The sequence below is a fragment of the Salvelinus namaycush genome, chromosome 37, assembly GCF_016432855.1.
Source record: "Salvelinus namaycush isolate Seneca chromosome 37, SaNama_1.0, whole genome shotgun sequence".
NCBI lineage: Eukaryota > Metazoa > Chordata > Actinopteri > Salmoniformes > Salmonidae > Salvelinus > Salvelinus namaycush.
The window spans coordinates 24,006,248-24,025,623 of record NC_052343.1 but is presented as its reverse complement, the minus strand read 5'-3'; the positions used below and the strand labels follow the sequence as shown (position 1 = coordinate 24,025,623).

The 19,376-nt window shown below is 41.4% G+C and overlaps 1 protein-coding gene across 1 annotated transcript; it reads right to left on the bottom strand.

Annotated features, from left to right (window-relative positions):
• Nucleotides 1-5,723: 5,723 nt before the first annotated feature.
• On the bottom strand, nucleotides 5,724-15,274 carry LOC120031699 (B-cell receptor CD22-like). Its single transcript, XM_038977498.1, has 9 exons — nucleotides 15,199-15,274; nucleotides 14,013-14,375; nucleotides 13,530-13,820; nucleotides 7,521-7,772; nucleotides 7,121-7,390; nucleotides 6,912-7,008; nucleotides 6,721-6,807; nucleotides 6,501-6,576; nucleotides 5,724-6,387 (listed from the first exon to the last, which is right to left on the bottom strand). The coding sequence occupies exons 1-9, from the start codon at nucleotides 15,251-15,253 to the stop codon at nucleotides 6,322-6,324; spliced, it is 1,557 nt and encodes a 518-aa protein (XP_038833426.1). The 5' UTR covers nucleotides 15,254-15,274; the 3' UTR covers nucleotides 5,724-6,321.
• Between the last annotated feature and the right edge of the window lie 4,102 nt (nucleotides 15,275-19,376).

Below are 19,376 nucleotides of genomic sequence, written 5' to 3'. Positions count from 1 at the left end.
TGAGAGAGGCCTGTAATTTTCATCATAGGTACACTTCAACTATGACATACAAAATGAGAGAAAAAAAAGAAAATCACATTGTAGGATTTTTAATGAATTTATTTGCAAATTATGGTGGAAAATAAGGAATTTGGTCACCTACAAACAAGCAAGATTTCTGGCTCTCACAGACCTTTAACGTCTTTAAGAGGCTCCTCTGTCCTCCACTCGTTACCTGTATTAATGGCACCTGTTTGAACTTGTTATCAGTATAAAAGACACCTGTCCACAACCTCAAACAGTCACACTCCAAACTCCACTATGGCCAAGACCAAAGAGCCGTCAAAGGACACCAGAAACAAAATTATAGACCTGCACCAGGCTGGGAAGACTGAATCTGCAATAGGTAAGCAGCTTGGTTTGAAGAAATCAACTGTGGGAGCAATTATTAGGAAATGGAAGACATACAAACCACTGATAATCTCCCTCGATCTGGGGCTCCACGCAAGATCTCACCCCGTGGGGTCAAAATGATCACAAGAACGGTGAGCAAAAATCCCAGAACCACACGGGGGGACCTAGTGAATGACCTGCAGAGAGCTGGGACCAAAGTAACAAAGCCTACCATCAGTAACACACTACGCCGCCAGGGACTCAAATCCTGCAGTGCCAGACGTGTCCCCCTGCTTAAGCCAGTACATGTCCAGGCCCGTCTGAAGTTTGCTACAGAGCATTTGGATGACCCAGAAGAAGATTGGGAGAATGTCATATGGTCAGATGAAACCAAAATATAACTTTTTGGTAAAAACTCAACTCGTCGTGTTTGGAGGACAAAGAATGCTGAGTTGCATCCAAAGAACACCACACCTACTGTGAAGCATGGGGGGGGAAACATCATGCTTTGGTGGCTGTTTTTCTGCAAAGGGAACAGGACGACTGATCCGTGTAAAGGAAAGAATGAATAGGGCCATGTATCGTGAGATTTTGAGTGAAAACCTCCTTCCATCAGCAAGGGCATTGAAGATGAAACATGGCTGGGTCTTTCAGCATGACAATGATCCCAAACACACCGCCCGGGCAATGAAGGAGTGGCTTCATAAGAAGAATTTCAAGGTCCTGGAGTGGCCTAGCCAGTCTCCAGATCTCAACCCCATAGAAAATCTTTGGAGGGAGTTGAAAGTCCGTGTTACCCAGCAACAGCCCCAAAACATCACTGCTCTAGAGGAGATCTGCATGGAGGAATGGGCCAAAATACCAGCAACAGTGTGTGAAAACCTTGTGAAGACTTACAGAAAATGTTTGACCTCTGTCATTGCCAACAAAGGGTATATAACAAAGTATTGAGATAAACTTTTGTTATTGACCAAATACTTATTTTCCACCATAATTTGCTAATAAATTCATTAAAAATCCTACAATGTGATTTTCTGGATTTTTTTTCTCATTTTGTCTGTCATAGTTGAAGTGTACCTATGATGAAAATTACAGGCCTCTCTCATCTTTTTAAGTGGGAGAACTTGCAAAATTGGTGGCTGACTAAATACTTTTTTGCCCCACTGTAGCTAGCTGCGATGATCCGGTGTAAAGCTTACAGGTAGGAATCCGGACATCTGGTCGAGAAAAAGCAGTCCGATATGCTCTGGGTTGATATCGCGCTGTGCAAACAGACAGGAATTGACCGGGCTGAGGCTGGCTGATGTCCGAGTTAACGGTGATGAATGCTAGCAGTGGCTAACTGACTACTAGCTAGTAGCTGATGGGGGTTCCGGTTCTATAGTGTAAAAAATAGCAGATCTTTACTACATTGGGTGAGGCGGGTTGCAGGAGAGTATGTTCAGTCCGTAGATGGAAATTGAAAAAATATATATGAAGAAAAATATATATACATGGGACGGGACAAGACAAACAGACGTTCTACTGCTACGCCATCTTGGCTCTGAGACCATGTCGATGTGTTTGGCATTCATGATCAGTTACCAATAAGCCATAATGTGTCAATATACAGTGCATTCGGAAAGTATTCAGACCCCTTGACTTTTTCCACATGTTGTTAAGTTTCAGCCTTATTCTAAAATGTATTAAATAAAATGTTTTCCTTATCAATATACACAATACCACATAATGACAAAGTGAAAACAGGTTTATAGTATTTTTGGGAAATGTATGAAAAATTCTAAAAAGGAATAACTTATTTACATAAGAATTCAGACCCTTTGCGATGAGACTCAAAATTGAGCTCAGGTGCATCCTGTTTCTTCATCTTGATTGGAGTCCATCTGTGGTAAATTCAACTGATTGGACATGATTTGGAAAGACACACACCTATCTATATAAGGTCCCATAGTTGACAGTGCATGTCAGAGCAAAAACCAATCCATGAGGTCGAAAGAATTGTCTATAGAGCTCCGAGACAGGATTGTGTCGAGGCACAGATCTGGGGATGGGTACCAAAAAATGTCTGCAGCTTTGAAGTTCCCCAAGAACACAGTGGCCTCCATCATTCTTAAATGGAAGAAGTTTGGAACCACCAAAGCTCTTCCTGGAGCTGGCCGCCCTGCCAAACTGAACATTTGGGGGAAAAGGGCCTTGGTCAGGGAGGTGACCAAGAACCCGATGGTCACTCTGACAGAGCTCCAGAGTTCCTCTGTGGAGACGGGAGAACCTTTCAGAAGTACAACCATCTCTGCAGCACTCCATCAATTAGGCATTTATAGTAGAGTGTCCAGACTGAAGCCACTCCTCAGTAAAAGGCACTGAAAAGACTCCCCAAATACAGGTGTGCCAAGCTTGTAGCGTCATACACAAGACGACTCGAGGCTGTAATCACTGTCAAAGGTGCTTCAACAAAGTACTGAGTAAAGGGTCTAAATACTTATGTAAATATGATATTTAATTAAAAATATTGTCACGTTCCTGACCTTATTTTCCTTTGTTTAACTTTGTTTAGTTGGTCAGGACGTGAGCTGGGTGGGTAGTCTATGTTATGTGTTTCTATGTGGGGTTAAATGTGTTGCCTGATATGGTTCTCAATTAGAGGCAGGTGTTTGACGTTTCCTCTGATTGAGAACCATATTAAGGTAGGCTGTTCTCACTGTTTGTTTGTGGGTGATTGTTCCTGTGTCTGTGTCTGTTGCACCACACGGGACTGTTTCGTGTTTTCGTTCGGTTGGCTAGTCTTACCTGTTCGTGCGTTCTTCGTGTCTATGTAAGTTCTTATGTTCAGGTCGGTCTACGTCGTTTGTTGTTTTGTAATTTTCCAAGTGTTTTTCGTGTTCGTCTTGTCTTTAATAAATCTTCATTATGTCATCATACAACGCTGCGTATTGGTCATCCGAGGAGGAGGCCTTAGACAGCCGTTACAAATATATATATACACAGTGGGGAGAACAAGTATTTGATACACTGCCGATTTTGCAGGTTTTCCTACTTACAAAGCATGTAGAGGTCTGTAATTTGTATCATAGGTACACTTCAACTGTGAGAGAAAATCAAAGAAAATTACATTGTATGATTTTTAAGTAGTTAATTAGCATTTTATTGCATGACATAAGTATTTGATACATCAGAAAAGCAGAACTTAATATTTGGTACTGAAACCTTTGTTTGCAATTACAGAGATCATACGTTTCCTGTAGTTCTTGACCAGGTTTGCACACACTGCAGCAGGGATTTCGGCACACTACTCCATACAGACCTTCTCCAGATCCCTCAGGTTTCGGGGCTGTCACTGGGCAATACGGACTTTCAGCTCCCTCCAAAGATTTTCTAATGGGTCCAGGTCTGGAGACTGGCTAGGCCACTCCAGGACCTTGAGATGCTTCTTACGGAGCCACTCCTTAGTTGCCCTGGCTGTGTGTTTCAGGTCGTTGTCATGCTGGAAGACCCAGCCACGACCCATATTCAATGCTATTACTGAGGGAAGGAGGTTGTTGGCCAAGATCTCGCGATACATGGCCCCATCCATCCTCCCCTCAATACGGTGCAGTTGTCCTGTCCCCTTTGCAGAAAAGCATCCCCAAAGAATGATGTTTCCACCTCCATGCTTCACGGTTGGGATGGTGTTCTCGGGGTTGTATTCATCCTTCTTCTTCCTCCAAACACGGCGAGTGGAGTTAAGACCAAAAATCTCTATTTTTGTCTCATCAGACCACATGACCTTATCCCATTCCTCCTCTGGATCATCCAGATGGTCATTGGCAAACTTCCGACAGGCCTGGACATGCGCTGGCTTGAGCAGGGGGACCTTGCGTGCGCTGCAGGATTTTAATCCATGACGGTGTAGTGTGTTACTAATGGTTTTCTTTGAGACTGTGGTCCCAGCTCTCTTCAGGTCATTGACCAGGTCCTGCCGTGTAGTTCTGGGATGATCCCTCACCTTCCTCATGATCATTTTGACCCAAGTTAAACAATTTAAAGGCAATGCTACCAAGTACTAATTGAGTGTATGTAAACTTCTGACCCACTGGGAATGTTATGAAAGAAATAAAAGTTGAAATAAATAATTTTCTCTAATATTATTCTGACATTTCACATTCTTAAAATAAAGTGGTGTTCCTAACTGACCTAAGACAGGATATTTTTACTAGGATTAAATGTCAGGAATTGTGAAAAACTGAGTTTAAATGTATTTGGCTAAGGTGTATGTAAACTTCCGACTTCAACTGTACATACTATATACATTTTATGGACACAGTCTATTTTACAATAGTTATCTTGTTTGTTTTTAATCTTGTCATTCCTCTACCCTCAACCTCTCCCATATAACTATGTCATTCCTATACCCGCAACCTCTCCCATATAACTATGTCATTCCTATACCCGCAACCTCTCCCATATAACTATGTCATTCCTATACCCGCAACCTCTCCCATATAACTATGTCATTCCTATACCCGCAACCTCTCACATATATCTATGATGTTCATGCGGTTTGATTTCTAATTGCCATATCTTCAAACTGTACTCTTTCAAAAAAGATCTTAACCTATGTACGTTTAGATTAGACCATTTAAACAGAACTGGTGGTGCACTGGGTTTGTTCAAATTTTAGTCCTCTACTTCTCTTGCTCATCATTCCTATTTCACATAAACATATGATGTAATACCTTCTACAAACCAACAGGAGGAGAAGTGGTGATTTACAGAGGCCACAGCGACCTGAGAAGAGGTAGACAAGTGGAGACAGCATTTCATTGGTGACTAATATTTACTTCTGCTTCACATTTACATTCTTTGTGTACATGAAATGTATTTATGACAATAGATGTTTGTTTTTTCCCCACACAGCAGATCACTGTGAAGCAGAGTTTCCCAGTAAGAACATCTTCATTGTGTCCCGCCACCCGCCAACCGCCAACCCCTCTTTTACGCTACTGCTACTCTCTGTTCATCATATATGCATAGAAACTTTAACCATATCTACATGTACATACTACCTCAATCAGCCTGACTAACCGGTGTCTGTATGTAGCCTCGCTACTTTTATAGCCTCGCTACTGTACATAGCCTGTCTTTTTACTGTTGTTTTATTTCTTTACTTACCTATTGTTCACCTAACACTTTTTTTGCACTATTGGTTAGAGCCTGTAAGTAAGCAATTCACTGTAATTGAATACCTGTTGTATTCAGCGCACGTGACAAATACATTTTGATTTGATTTGAAACTGTGGTAGAAAAAGATTAAAAAATAACTCAGGAGCAGATTGGGAGATTCAGGAACAAACATTACAAGCATTTTAAACATATTTAAAATGCAATGAGAAACATATTTTTTATTTAATCACTGTTGTTGTTGAACATTTACACATGTTCATATTCAATCTGATCTGGAGATGATTTTCAAGGTACTTTACTTTACAATCGTTGTATTCTCCATCTCAAGTATATACAGTATATCTCAATATGGCCTGTTTTGACAAATGACACTTTACTGTATCTGTCTGTATATTCAAAGGGACAACAGAAGCACTGTGCTGACCTGAGTGTCAGTTACACATAAGTGGATTACAGTTGAAAGGTGCAACAAAAAACTATAATATACTGCATATACACTTCTCAACTATTATAACTGTATAGCCATTCATATCAGGTTTATTCTAAATCACCCAAGCCATAGATAAAAACAAACGCTTCCTAAAAGCCATACAACTAAAGGCAGAACCCAAATAAGACTGCACCATTTTCTTTCGCCATTAGAACCATAAAGCTACATAAAGCTAACAAATGTAAGCAGTCACCATCTCTGCTACATTGGGTTAAAATTATAATATTTTACTGGAACCTTTGACAGACTTAGTACCATGGCCTCTGAGTCAGCTGACTTCCACATGCTTCCTGTTGTGTTCACACGTTACCATAGACTGAATCATCTCCACCCTCACACTCGTATGGGTCACCATCCTTTTCAGTCTACAGGAAACCAGATCAGAGGTATCATCAACACCTCTACTGTTTTTTATATCCTTTGATATTTACAGCTCTACAGCAGCTGTAAATGTATGCAGTAGAACCACAGTACATACCACCATGTTGCCATATAGGTGATCGTTGGTGTAGTAGTTTGTGTGGATTTCATTGCTGGCGTCTTTCTGCTCTTTCCTGTGGATAGAGTTAGGGCCACTCTCAGATGCATTCCCGTCATTTGATAAGACACAACAAGAGTAAATGTAGGCTAATGGGCTTTAACAACTCAGAAGGATGTATACATTATAATCACAGACAGAACAGCCTGTAGAAAAATACCTTGATGTTGAGGGATCTGAAGAAGCACACTTGGCTGTATCCACTTCCTGCTTGCAGGTTACTGGCGAGTCCCTATGACTCCTCCCACTTATGAGAAAACTTATGCCAATTTATACAAACAGAACAAAACAGCTAAAAACAAACACAAATCTATATAACTCCTTCCAAAAAGAAATAAAATAGTAACTTACCCCTTCTTGTTCAATAGGCAAGCTGACATGGGAATTAGTATTACTACCACCACTAATGCTGCAATACCAATTGAAACGTACAGCATCAACTTCTTATCTGTCCAAAAACAATACATTTGTTTCATTAATGTACCAATAATATCCTTTATTATGTTAATGCTGTATGTAATAGTTCATTTATGATACACTTGCCCCACTGTTTCCTTTACCATTTGTGGACACAGTGAAGGACAAGGTGGCATTGCCCTGTGTGTTTCTGGCATGGCAGTGGAAGGTCTCGGAGAAGCCTAGTGCCCTCTGTAGGGTCACCATGGTAACTGACCCATGCCTCTCCACTCTGGTACTGGGCCGGTTGGGCAGGGGTCCATCTGGAAGAGACCACTCCACGGTGGCGGGGGGCTCCGAATCCACAATGCACAGACAGGTTACCATGGAGATGTCTGAAGTGCAGGCGGAGCCCACTTTGATCTCAGGGGGGTCTGGGATGAGAATGATACACAGTTTGGTTTTAACTGAACATGTAGTGCTACATCCTGGAGAGATTTGTCTCAATATTATATACACAGAAAGGACATGCTCCTTATTGACAGAATTGTGGCATCTACTTACACTCTACATTGAGCTTCAGTGAGCTGGAGTGGCCTTGTCCCTCTGAGTTGATGGCAGTGCAGTAGAGGGCTTCAGTGAGTCTGGTCACATTCTCCAGTGTGATGGTAGGTCCCGTGGTGGGCAGAGGTCCTCTGCTGTTCTGCCATCTGTAGCTGTGGGCTGCAGGGTTACTGTCACTGGAGCATCTCAGCTCTACAGAGTCTCCTTCCTTCACACTGGACACTTCCTCAACCTTCACATCCACTGGGGCATCTATGATTAACATCATTAGTAAGAATGATATTACTATGTAATAAACATCTTAGGACAGATTCAGTGGATCAACCACATGCTTTCAATCTATTTAGATTTCAAGAGGGAAGTTTTCCAAATCCAGACTGTGGAAAAAGTTCATGTTTCCTTTTAAAAGAAGTTTAAGTCTAGTAGAAAAACAAGTAGGAATGGAAGCGCTGCTAAGGTACACATTGGTAGATTTTGCTATATATCTCTGTTCAAATACTCATACTAACCACACTAACCATACTATTGTAAATTGAGTATGTAGTAAATTGAGTACTATATGTAAATTGAGTATGTAGTATGCTTATTGGTCATAGTTTCGATTTAGTTAGTATTCCAAAAGTTCCCGGATGTCATAATACATTCGCCAAAATATTAAGTACACCCAGTGGACACTATTTTCATACTTTTAGGGGCCATAATGCAATTCTTCAGAAAATGGGCGTGGCTTCACAACGTTTTCAGATTTTTAGAAAATCCAGAAAATATGCAGCCAAAGTCCAACGAGAACGGATACAAATTCATTGCTTTAACTAATTATGACAAATCTTAAGAAATTGTTGAGCAATGTAATAAAGTAATGACTCAAATAAGTTACGCTACACGTTATGTTGGCTGACAATGTGTGGGCTTCGCTATTCTTACGAACCACATAGCATATCATTACAGCAGTAAGTACTACCGGTATGTTAGCTAGCTAACGTAAACTCACCCCATTCCATACAAATGTGCGTAACCGCGACATTCAAACGAGGCTACAAAGAAAACTAATGGGACTGTAGCGACTGTGTTGACTTCAAAATCGGGGGTGTGAACTAGGTTTCTATTCAAGCGTTGATCAACATGGTAATGGCTCTATAGTATTGGAGAAAAGTTGAAAAAAACTGACCCTCCGTTACATCTTGACGTGTCATGTCGTAACGTACAGCACACATAAAGCAACTATTTCTGTCTTACAATCTCTCTCCACCAAGTGTAGCACTCCTCTCATCGTTTAAAAACAAGAAATGGACAGTGACGGGGGTAAGGGGGGATACCTAGTCATTTTTTTCGTCATCATTGCATGAGATCATCATTCTCAAAGCCGCTGTTTACTTCTAAGATCACTTTAGCACCGCCCTAAAAACCTGATTAAAATTTGACACAAACCTTCAAATAGGTATGTAATGACACATTATATAACTCTTTATAGTGTTTTATTTACATTTTAGAGGCGATAGGGTGGTAAGTTGGACAGATCGAGTGAAAAAATCTATTTTCCCACACGACATCTGTCCTTCTCACTATCACGCATTAGTTTCGCTTCCCCACCAGCCATTTTTAAAACGACCCGACGGGGCTCATTGCCTGCTTGAATTATGCCGAAACGGGCAGTGTTTAGGTCATGTAATTGATTTTGTTGGAAAGGGGAGAAATTGTGCTTTACAATGGTATTGACATTACAGTTGATCTGGAAGTATTACGTTTTTGGGGCGCTAAAATAAGGGCAATTGTACGGACCAAGGCGATGTACGAGTTTACGTGAGTTTACGTTACCTCGTGAGTTTGCTACTAATACATGGAACTTGCCAGTATATTAACTACATTCTATCTAACTAACTATCCAATGTTTATAGACTTGATTATTTGCATCATTCTTAGCTAAGTGATATAGTTGTTGTGCGTTCTCAACAGACAGAAATTCACTCTTGCTATCTTCTCCGATTTCAGAGCACTCTTGTCTGAGTGTGCCAGAGTGCAGAATAACTGATGAATTTAGGAACGCTTAACACCTGTTTCATATGGCCGGTGTCAGTAAATGTCGGCAAAAAAGCATAATTACATTTTAGCCAGCAACAGTTACAGTCAACAACGCTCTGGATAACATGAAAACAGCCTAACCAGCTCTGCTATGGCGACTAAAATGGTCATAGTGAGATGTTCTCTCATTTGTGTCTGGAAGTAGCTAGCCAGTTAGCTTGTATGCTTGACTGCCATTGTTATGGTCAGAACGCTCGGCTCAACCCTACTCCTGGGCCAACGTGCGCTCTGTACACACCGAGATGGAAAACGCTCAGAATTTACGAATGGACAATCTGACAATGCTCTGAATTTAACAACGCCCAGAGCGCACTCTGGCACTCCAGATTGAATTTACGAACACAAAATGCCTAGCTAGTGATTTGTAATGCTAACAAGCTAGCAAGAGGTGTTAACTCAAAATGACACAACAAGTTTCCAGTTTAACAAAGTTTACTATACTGTATGAACACACTACAAGGTAGCCATTCCACTCAAGGCTAGGTTCATCAACAACTAAACTTCCCAAGCAGGCACACTCTTGACAGGGTGATAGCCTGTAATATCAGAAACATAGGGATACTTAAAACATGAACTTAACAATCTCTCTCTTTTCTTTAAAGACAAATAAAACATCAACAACATAATTAAATGTCCAAGTATTATTCAAGTTCCCCATTACAAATGGGTTGTGCGACAGTTTTTATTTGTATTACTCAAGCTGCCACTTTCCATTACTGAGACCCTGTCGGAGCACAAGACTGGATACTCCTTTTTAGTCAAGACAGTCAGCAAGCTGTTCCTTTGTGGTCGTCCGCTGGATTCTCTGTGCTTGAATAAGTTCCCTGATGCTGCTAATTTAAAGATGAAGTCTTTTCTCTGTGACAGACTTGGTTGACTTCACAGCATCAGCTAATGAGTAGCTGTCAGTGACACAAACTACAGGTAGAATGTGCCGTTTTGTCTCACCAGTGGTAAGCTCTGAGAACAGAGTTGCAAGAAAGATAGCATTGTTAACTCCATCCGCAAGAGCAAGTGTTTCTCCAACAAGTGTGCTTCGGACGACCCTTCTGATCCTTTTTGACTGCCAACAGATAGGTGAGAATCTTCCTCCTTCACCCATTAACACGATTAGATGTCCACCTTGTGTGCCTCCATCTGTAAGGTTCCCTAGCGAAGCATCACTGAAGACAACTCGTTTCAAAAAGTCATCTTTTCCAACATGCTGAAACTTTAAAGTCACTTGTTGTGATTTCAGTTTACGAACAACTTTGTTTGCCTCATGAATGGTTTGTACAGTGGCGTGTTTTGTGTTAGATGCCAAGTTGCAACCATCAAACATTACATCAGGTCTACTCTGCCTAGCAACCCATAGAATTTGACCTATCTTTGACCTCAATTGATCAGCTTCAATTCCACAGAGAGGGGAATTCCTTTGTATGGCTCTTGAAGAATCCATGTGGATGGGTTGAAGATTCTTGATATAGCTCTCCTGTTGCATCAGTATTGTTCCATCAACTGTAATAAACTCTATGCCAACATAACAAAAATGATCATGCTCCTCACGGCCGACCTGGAAAACAGCTTTGAGGTGTGGAATCACAGTTGTAGCAAAGGTCTGTGAGCCACCCCAGATAGAGTCATCAACATGACAGGCAAGTACTCCAGTCACATTGCAGTCTTGATCAAGTCAATAGAAGACTGCAGGATCCACTTGTGACATTTTTCCACCTGTACTCAGCATTGTTGCCTTGACTTTGTTGTACGAGTAGAGTGATGCATCTGCCAGTCCATACACACACTTTTTTAGTTTCCACAGTGTTCCTTCGCTCTTAGTTTCAGGCGGAGGTCGGATCTGAATGTCCCTTGACAGCTCTGTTCCCTGCAAAAACGCAGATTTGATGTCTATGGAATTAAGTTTCCATTTTTTCTGGCAGATCACTGACATCAGCAATCTGAGTGACTCTGAGGCGCATGTCGGTGAGTCTTTTGGGAGTTCTTTAGCAGCCAGCTCCTCAAAACCTCTAGCCACTAGATGTGCTTTAGGCACTATTCCAGTTAAGGATCCTTTAAGGGTACACACCCACCTTGTTTAGACACATTTCTGGCCAATGTCTTTGACTTCCTCAAACACTCAATTTCTCCTCCAATTACTGAGCTCATCTAGCTTAGCTGAGTCAAATGACACGTCCTTTGTTTCAAGTACATCATCATTTTGAATGTCATTCTGTTTTTCTCGATTTTCCATTGGTTCAATTCTGAGATTATCTACAAGTGACAGGTCAACTGACCCTGTTGTACCAGAAAGTGTAGCTGGTTCAGAGTACTGCAAGTTGTACCAGTTCTGGTGTTTTCCTTTGGCTTTTCCTGCTCGTCCAATGACGGTTGCTGTATGTGGAATACCACTTTCTCTGTCCACGTATTTAACAGTTTGTCCAGTTTTCAGATTGGAACAACCATGTTGTCTTAACACATGTGGCTGTTGTTGAATGTTTTCCTCATTTGAACGCTCAACAGTATTATCTGTGGCATGGTTGAAGGTCTCTGCTCCATTTCCTGTGTCAGTTTCAGTGTCCATATCATGGATGCGACATCTGGTAGGTTTGTGTCTTTTACTGTGTCGTTTTTGTCATTTTCATTAGGAGACTGATTCTCAGCAACTGCCCCTCTATCTTGTTGATCATTTACTTTCCGCAAACTTTAGTGATGCACCCTGACAGTGGTGCCTCCGTGCCTCACAAATATCACCACGCCATCTTGGCCAATGACTACTCCCGGTCCTTTCCACTCTTGACAGTCAACTCGTTTGTAGTACACTTTGTTTCCAGTTTTGTACTTCTCATCGGTGGGTCGTAGCTGTTCACGCAGAGCCCTGCGAATTCTCTCTGAGCACTCTGCTTCAGTGAATGCTTTTCTCGCTGCATGTAGTGCTGAAAAGTGCTTTGTTTTCATCAGAATCTAATTTTTACATGGACTGTGATGTCTTTGTCTAAAATGTTTACACAATAGTGGCCTGAGGTAGTAAGTTCAAGAGTCACTGGTTGTTTAAACATCACTGCCTTGTAATTTTTTATGTCTAGTACAGCCTCTGCCTTCTTGAGGGAAGCTTTGCTTAATAGTAAGGGTAGTATCTAGCAACTTGAAAGCTAACACTGCATCCGGGAGAACCATGTCGTACTTGAGCATCCCATTGTACCTCTGTTCGAAATCAATGATGTAGTCCGTCATTGCAACCGAAATATCTCTCGTAACACTGTCAAAGTTTGAATATGCCTCGTAGGCACGGTCTTTCTCTTCTTTAAGAAATACAGAATCCAGTGCTGTGATCAAAGTTCCCTTACCATCATCATCGTTGTTCAAATCCTCAACGGATATCTCCAGTGCTGTATCTCTCGCTCTTCCCTCGAGCGATAATACCACCGCAAGTGCTTGCTTTTTCACTCCAGATTAGTAACCCGTGTCCAGATTCCAAGTTCATTTTTCCCAATTTCGTACGACCTCTTCTCGTCGATGCGAGGGGGCACATTGTAGTTATTAGCCATCCTCTGCTACCAATGTTAACTCGAAATGACAAGGTTCCAGTTTAACAAAGTTTACTATACCGCATGAACACACTACAAGGTAGCCATTCCACTCAAGGCTAGGTCCATCAACAATTGGAACTTCCCGCGCAGCCACACTCCAGAAATAACAGAAATATAGGGATACTTAAAACATGACTTAACAGAGGTTGGATAGCAACATAATCAAAGTGCTAGTATGCTCAACTGAAAGGATACTGTTCGTTTACATTATACTAAAATTAACTAATAGTTTATAGTATGTAGTATATACTCATTAAGTATGTAGTATACAGTGTGTTAGTATAGGTATTTAAAACACAGCCTCTGTTTTCACAAGTGAATGTGTAAATCTTCCAGTATTATTAACACACAGGTGTGGTCCACTTACATTTGACATTGAGAGTTTTGGACCTTTTCACTGTCTTCCCTCCCCTGTGTTCTGCTGTGCAGACCAGAGACTGGTTGTGATCAGTGCTGCTGGGGCTAAAGGTCAGGGATGACGTCACTTGCCACTGGGCATTGGTCAGCTGCTGTGATTGGACACTGTGTCTTCCGGAGTGGCTCCAGGTGAGGAGAGGGGAATCAGATGGGCAGGAGTGAGACACAGAGCAGAAGGCAGAAACCACTTCCCCCACCTTCACCTCCTCCCTCACTGACAGAGAGAGGGGGTCTGGAGAGCCTGACATCAGCAAAGAGAAGAGAACAGTTATTGCAGTTCTTTTGAGGTGCGCCTCCACCAGTTCTTGGGTCTGTCCTTTCAGTAATATAATTTAAATCAACAAGAAGCTATAGCTATCATTAGAGTAAATAATGGGATACTATAATACAACATTTGAATTTCTCCTTGTCAATTCTTCCCCTGGGAACTTACTGCTCACTGCAATGGAGACCGTGTCCTCTTTGTATGAATACTTGTTATGGTCTTCCATTTCAATCCTGAAATGAAAGGGTCCTTTGTCACTGTGATGGAGGGGGTCGATTCTGAGAGAGCAGTTCTTCTGCCGGAGATCTCCCACCAGCTCTGTACGACCCCTGTAGTCTTTGATGATGTTGGTGCTGTCTGGGTGGTATATAACCTCATGTGTGTCTTTGAACCAGATGGCAGTTATTTTGGAGGACTTCTTCTCTGGTTCTGGGTAGTTGAATGAGCAGGGAATCACGATGCATGAGCCCTGTAGGCCGGAGACGGACTTGGGCACCTCAGCAGTCCACGATGAGGCATCAACTCCCATCACTCAAATAACAGTAGGAAAAAATTTAGTAAGAGCAGTTAGACATTCAACTGACCACACTGGTAAGTTTGAACAAATTCTATCAAATTCAAATGATTTACTACAGACAGTACATATTTGTTTTGACAAGGCAGCAGCTGCTCTTCCAGGGGTCCAGCAAAATAAAGGCAGTTTATACATAATATGTTGTGAAATATATATATGTTTTTTTTTAAGTGGGTGCGCTAAGGCCCCTACTCTACTACCACATATCTACAACACAAAATCCATGTGTATAGTGCGTATGTTATCGTGTGTTTGTGTGCATGCGTCTGTGTCTATGTTTTGTATTGGTTCACAGATTACGCTGTGTATTTGTAATTTTTTTAAAATATAATTTTACTGCTTGCATGAGTTACTTGATGTGGAATAGAGTTCCATATAGTCATAGCTCTAGATAGTACTGTGCGCTTCCCATAGTCTGTTCTGGACTTGGGGACTGTGAAGAGACCTCTGGTGACATGTCTTGTGAGGTATGCATGGGTGTCCAAGCTGTGTGCCAGTAGTTCAAACAGACAGCTCGGTGCATTCAACAACCTCTCAAAAATACAAGTAGTGATGAAGTCAATCTCTCCTCCACTTTGAGCCAGGCGAGATTGACATGCATATTATTAATGTTAGCGCTCTGTGTACATCCAAGGGCCAGCCGTGCTAAACTGTTCTGAGCCAATTGCAATTTTCCTAAGTCCCTCTTTGTGGCACCTGATGACACGATTGAACAGGTGTGACAAAACTATGGACTGTATGACCTGCCCTGTTGATAGTGCTGTTAAGTGACTGTCTTACCTCCAAGCCAAAAGCAGTGAGTAAGAAAATGCCATGGTAATTTTTCGATCCCCATCCCTTCCTCTTAGTGCTGGACCTGCAGGAAAAAGGAAATGTCAAAAAAATTCAATGTCTAAAATCCAATTACTTTCTTGCTTTTATATTTCTTGCTATAGTCTGATATCCACCCTCCTACAGAGACAAAGTGCATTGACATATAAAGCAAATATTACCATCCTGCTCACACTACCTGTTTCTTAATTTTTCTTTATTTTTGGACTTCCCGTATTTTGTCTCTGACTGACGTTAGCTCTTCCCTTGAGGGTTAACCCCCTAAAATGTAATGTCTTTGACAATATTTTTCACATTGCCAGACTGAAAGGTTTTCAGAAGCTAAAGGTGAAATCTCTTGAAATTAGTATAAAATCTTATAATATTGTTACTGTTCCTTTCCCCATGTTAACTTTAGTCAGGGCTATTACTCACACTCAGTACCACTAAAACCACATGATTAATACAATATTGTGTCATACAGTTGAAGTCGGAAGTTTACATAAACCTTTGTTGGAGTCATTAAAACTCGTTTATCAACCACTCCACAAATTTCTTGTTAACAAACTATAGTTTTGGTAAGTCGGTTAGGACATCTACTTTGTGCATGACACAACTAATTTTTTCAACAATTGTTTACAGACAGATTATTTCACTTATAATTCCCTGTATCACAATTCCAGTGGGTCAGAAGTTTGACTGTGCCTTTAAACAGCTTGGAAAATTCCAGAAAATTATGTCATGACTTTAGAAGCTTCTGATAGGCTAATTGACATAATTTGAGCAATTGGAGGTGTACCTGTGGATGTATTTCAAGGCCTACCTTCAAACTCAGTGCCTCTTTGCTTGACATCATGGAAAAATCAAAAGAAATCAGCCAAGACTTCAGAGAAGAAATTGTAGACCTCCACAAGTCTGGTTCATCCTTGGGAGGAATTTCCAAACGCCTGAAGGTACCATGTTCATCTGTACAAACAATAGTACGCTAGTATAAACACTATGGGACCACGCAGCTGTCATACCGCTCAGGGAGGAGACACGTTCTGTCTCCTAGAGATTAACTTACTTTGGTGTGAAAAGTGCAAATCAATCCCAGAACAACAGCAAAGGACCTTGTGAAGATGCTGGAGGAAACAGGTACAAAAGTATCTAGATCCACAGTAAAACGAGTCTTATATCGACCTGACCTGAAAGGCCACTCAACAAGGAAGAAGCCACTGCTCCAAAACCGCCATAAAAAAGCCAGACTACAGTTTGCAATGGCACATGGGGACAAAGATCGTTCTTTTTGGAGAAATGTCCTTGGTCTGATGAAATAAAAATAGAACTGTTTGGCCGTAATGACCATTGTTATGTTTGGAGGAAAAAGATAAGATAAGGGCAACCTCAGAGGGGACATACAATGGTTCCAAACACGGCCAAACTCCTTCCCCCTATGAGAAAAGTAGGGAGTGACTGGCGTACAGTCATTGTATGAGATAACTAACTGGTTCCCCATTTAATAACTCCATCCCTTCACATGGTTTAGGAATTACAAACAACATTCCCATAAGAAACCAACGTTCCACTCTGTCCTCCTCCCCTTCTGATATTCTACTTAGCACCACATGGTTTAACAGACACATTGACATATGAAGACAAGCCTGACCTCTCCCCTCTCTGGCCCCAAGTTACCAATCCCCAGCTCAGAAGATTCTAATGACAAGTATCTCACAAGCATATGATGAAAATAACATCTTATCTATCTGTTACTTAGCTAAATCTGATTCTGCCACGACACCGGGTACGCAGGTGCCAAATTAACTTGAGTTAATTTGTAGCATCTAATTGTATAACTAATAGGCTATGTGTTTGTAGATCGACTGAGGTGAATGCATTAGAGGGCTTCAGTGAGTCTGGTCACATTCTCCAGTGTGATGGTATGGTGGCCTGAGGTCCTCTCCTGTTGTGCCAGCGGTAGCTGTGGGCTGCAGGGTTACTGTCACTGGAGCATCTCAGCTCTACAGAGTCTCCTTCCTTCACACTGGACACTTCCTCAACCTTCACATCCACTGGGGCATCTATGATTAACATCATTAGTAAGAATGATATTACTATGTAATAAACATCTTAGGACAGATTCAGTGGATCAACCACATGCTTTCAATCTATTTAGATTTCAAGAGGGAAGTTTTCCAAATCCAGACTGTGGAAAAAGTTCATGTTTCCTTTTAAAAGAAGTTTAAATTCTAGTTTCACTTTTGTCATCTGCGCAGAAGCATTCTGTTTTCACAGAAATGAAAGTATAAATCTTCCAAACATTGTTGTTAACTCACAGGATTGTTCCACTTTACATTTAACATTGAGAGTTTTAGACCTGTTCACTGTCTTCCCTCCCCTGAATGCTGCTGTGCCGACCAGAGGCTGGTTGTTATCAGTGATGGTGGGGTTAAAGGTCAGGGATGATGTCACTTCCCACTAGCCGTTGGTCAGCTGCTGTGATTGGGCACTGCATGTTCCGGAGTGTTTCAAGGTGAGGAGAGGGGGATGGGCAGATGGGCAGGAGTGAGAGACCGAGCATGAGGCAGAGACCACTTCCCTCAACTTCACCTCTTCACTCACTGCCAGAAAGCTGGGGTCTGGAGAGAGGAGATCAGTTATTGCAGAGACTAAAAAAATGTGGTTCTATTTTTAGCTGATATGAGAATGAGTACACAAGCAGCCTATACTACCAAGGGGCCAGGGTTCCAGTCAAGAAACATGGTTTCAATGGTTCCTTTAGCTTTTCTTCGGTACTGCAGTTTAACTGATGCCCGGCCCAGAAAGACAGTTTCAATATATGGCCTCATAGAGAAGTCAGATTTGAACATTCCTAATAAGACACTAAGTCATCACCTTTGTGCACAAAACATCCATTGAATTATTCAAATAAATGTCGCTGAGGCAGATGTTTTTAAAATATTGCTCACAGCCGAAAATATTAAAATGTTATATTGATCCAATGTCTGCTATATTTTTGGATGACGTGATGACTTCATCACTGCTCTCTGTGGGCACCAGAGGAGGCTGGTGAGAGGAGCTATAGGGGGACGGGCTCATTGTAATGACTGGAATGGAATCAATGGTCTGCACTGATTGCTAGTGTGCATGTGATGTTGGTCCGTGTAAACCGGATGCAACCCGGATATAGACGGCGCATGAATCAGCGTATGCGTTCGTGAGTAGATTACCTTGAAAACAACGGACAGACATCTTGGACGCAGTCTCCAGTTCTTATTATACGTTAATGGCTCTAATATCAAGGGAAGGCGACTCTTCTTTGTTGTTTACAAAAATAAGAACTTTGAATGGGAGTGTGATCTGCGAGGATATCATGTTACCAAAGGGTGTCCGCCAGTGGTGCGCAGGTCAGCTGTTTGTTCACCCATCACAACCACCCGACTATATGTGATAAAGTGAAAATTTGAAACCGACACCCGACGCTAATCCATAAATATAGAACAGAGACGGCGTAACAATTTTTTTTACAGGGGGTGCAGGAATTTTTGGGGCCTGATTTAGATGTTTCTGCTTATAATTTTCAACATTTTGGTAGGCTATTTGTTAGTCAACTTGTCTATAATTAGATTTCAGTTCGGCTTGGATGCATATTTTATGTGGCTGAAATACTATCAGCTTTTATGACTCTGATAAAGATAGCACTTCTACAGTCGGTATCTAACTGCGCATTCGCATTCTCTCAAGATGCTGAAATAAATAATATTTCTCAACTCTTGTTCCAAAGTCAAAATTTTGCTTACATTTGGTGTATAATTTTACTGCAAGAAATGCTTAATTCTGCAGGAGTCAAAATTAAGGCTATGTGAAAGGTTATAGACCAGCAGTCAGTGTCCACATTTCAGTTAAACCCATTTGAACTGTAGGCTACAGTTCCTTTTACTTATCATAGGCCTATTTGAAGTCCCCGTCTTGTGACTGTCGGACTAATATAGCACCTCACAGTCATCACACATAAATCACATAACCGATACTGCTTTCATCCTCTTTTACCACTTCACCAAATCTTTCCCAAACATTACTCCCTTCTCTTTATTTTCAACTCTCCATTTCCCAGCTTTTCTCTTATTGAGTTAAACTTCGACATTGTAATTTTGCCTCTGTAGATCGAC

Excerpts from the sequence above, each read along its gene's own strand:
- LOC120031699 (XM_038977498.1), bottom strand. The coding sequence starts at position 15,253 with ATGGGGATCGAAAAATTACCATGGCATTTTCTTACTCACTGCTTTTGG. Across the intron at positions 13,821-14,012 it reads GGTCTCCATTGCAGTGAGCA|GCTCTCCAGACCCCCTCTCT; the intron begins GTAAGTTCCCAG and ends TGCTGATGTCAG. Across the intron at positions 6,577-6,720 it reads TCAGATCCCTCAACATCAAG|GAAAGAGCAGAAAGACGCCA; the intron begins GTATTTTTCTAC and ends CTCTATCCACAG.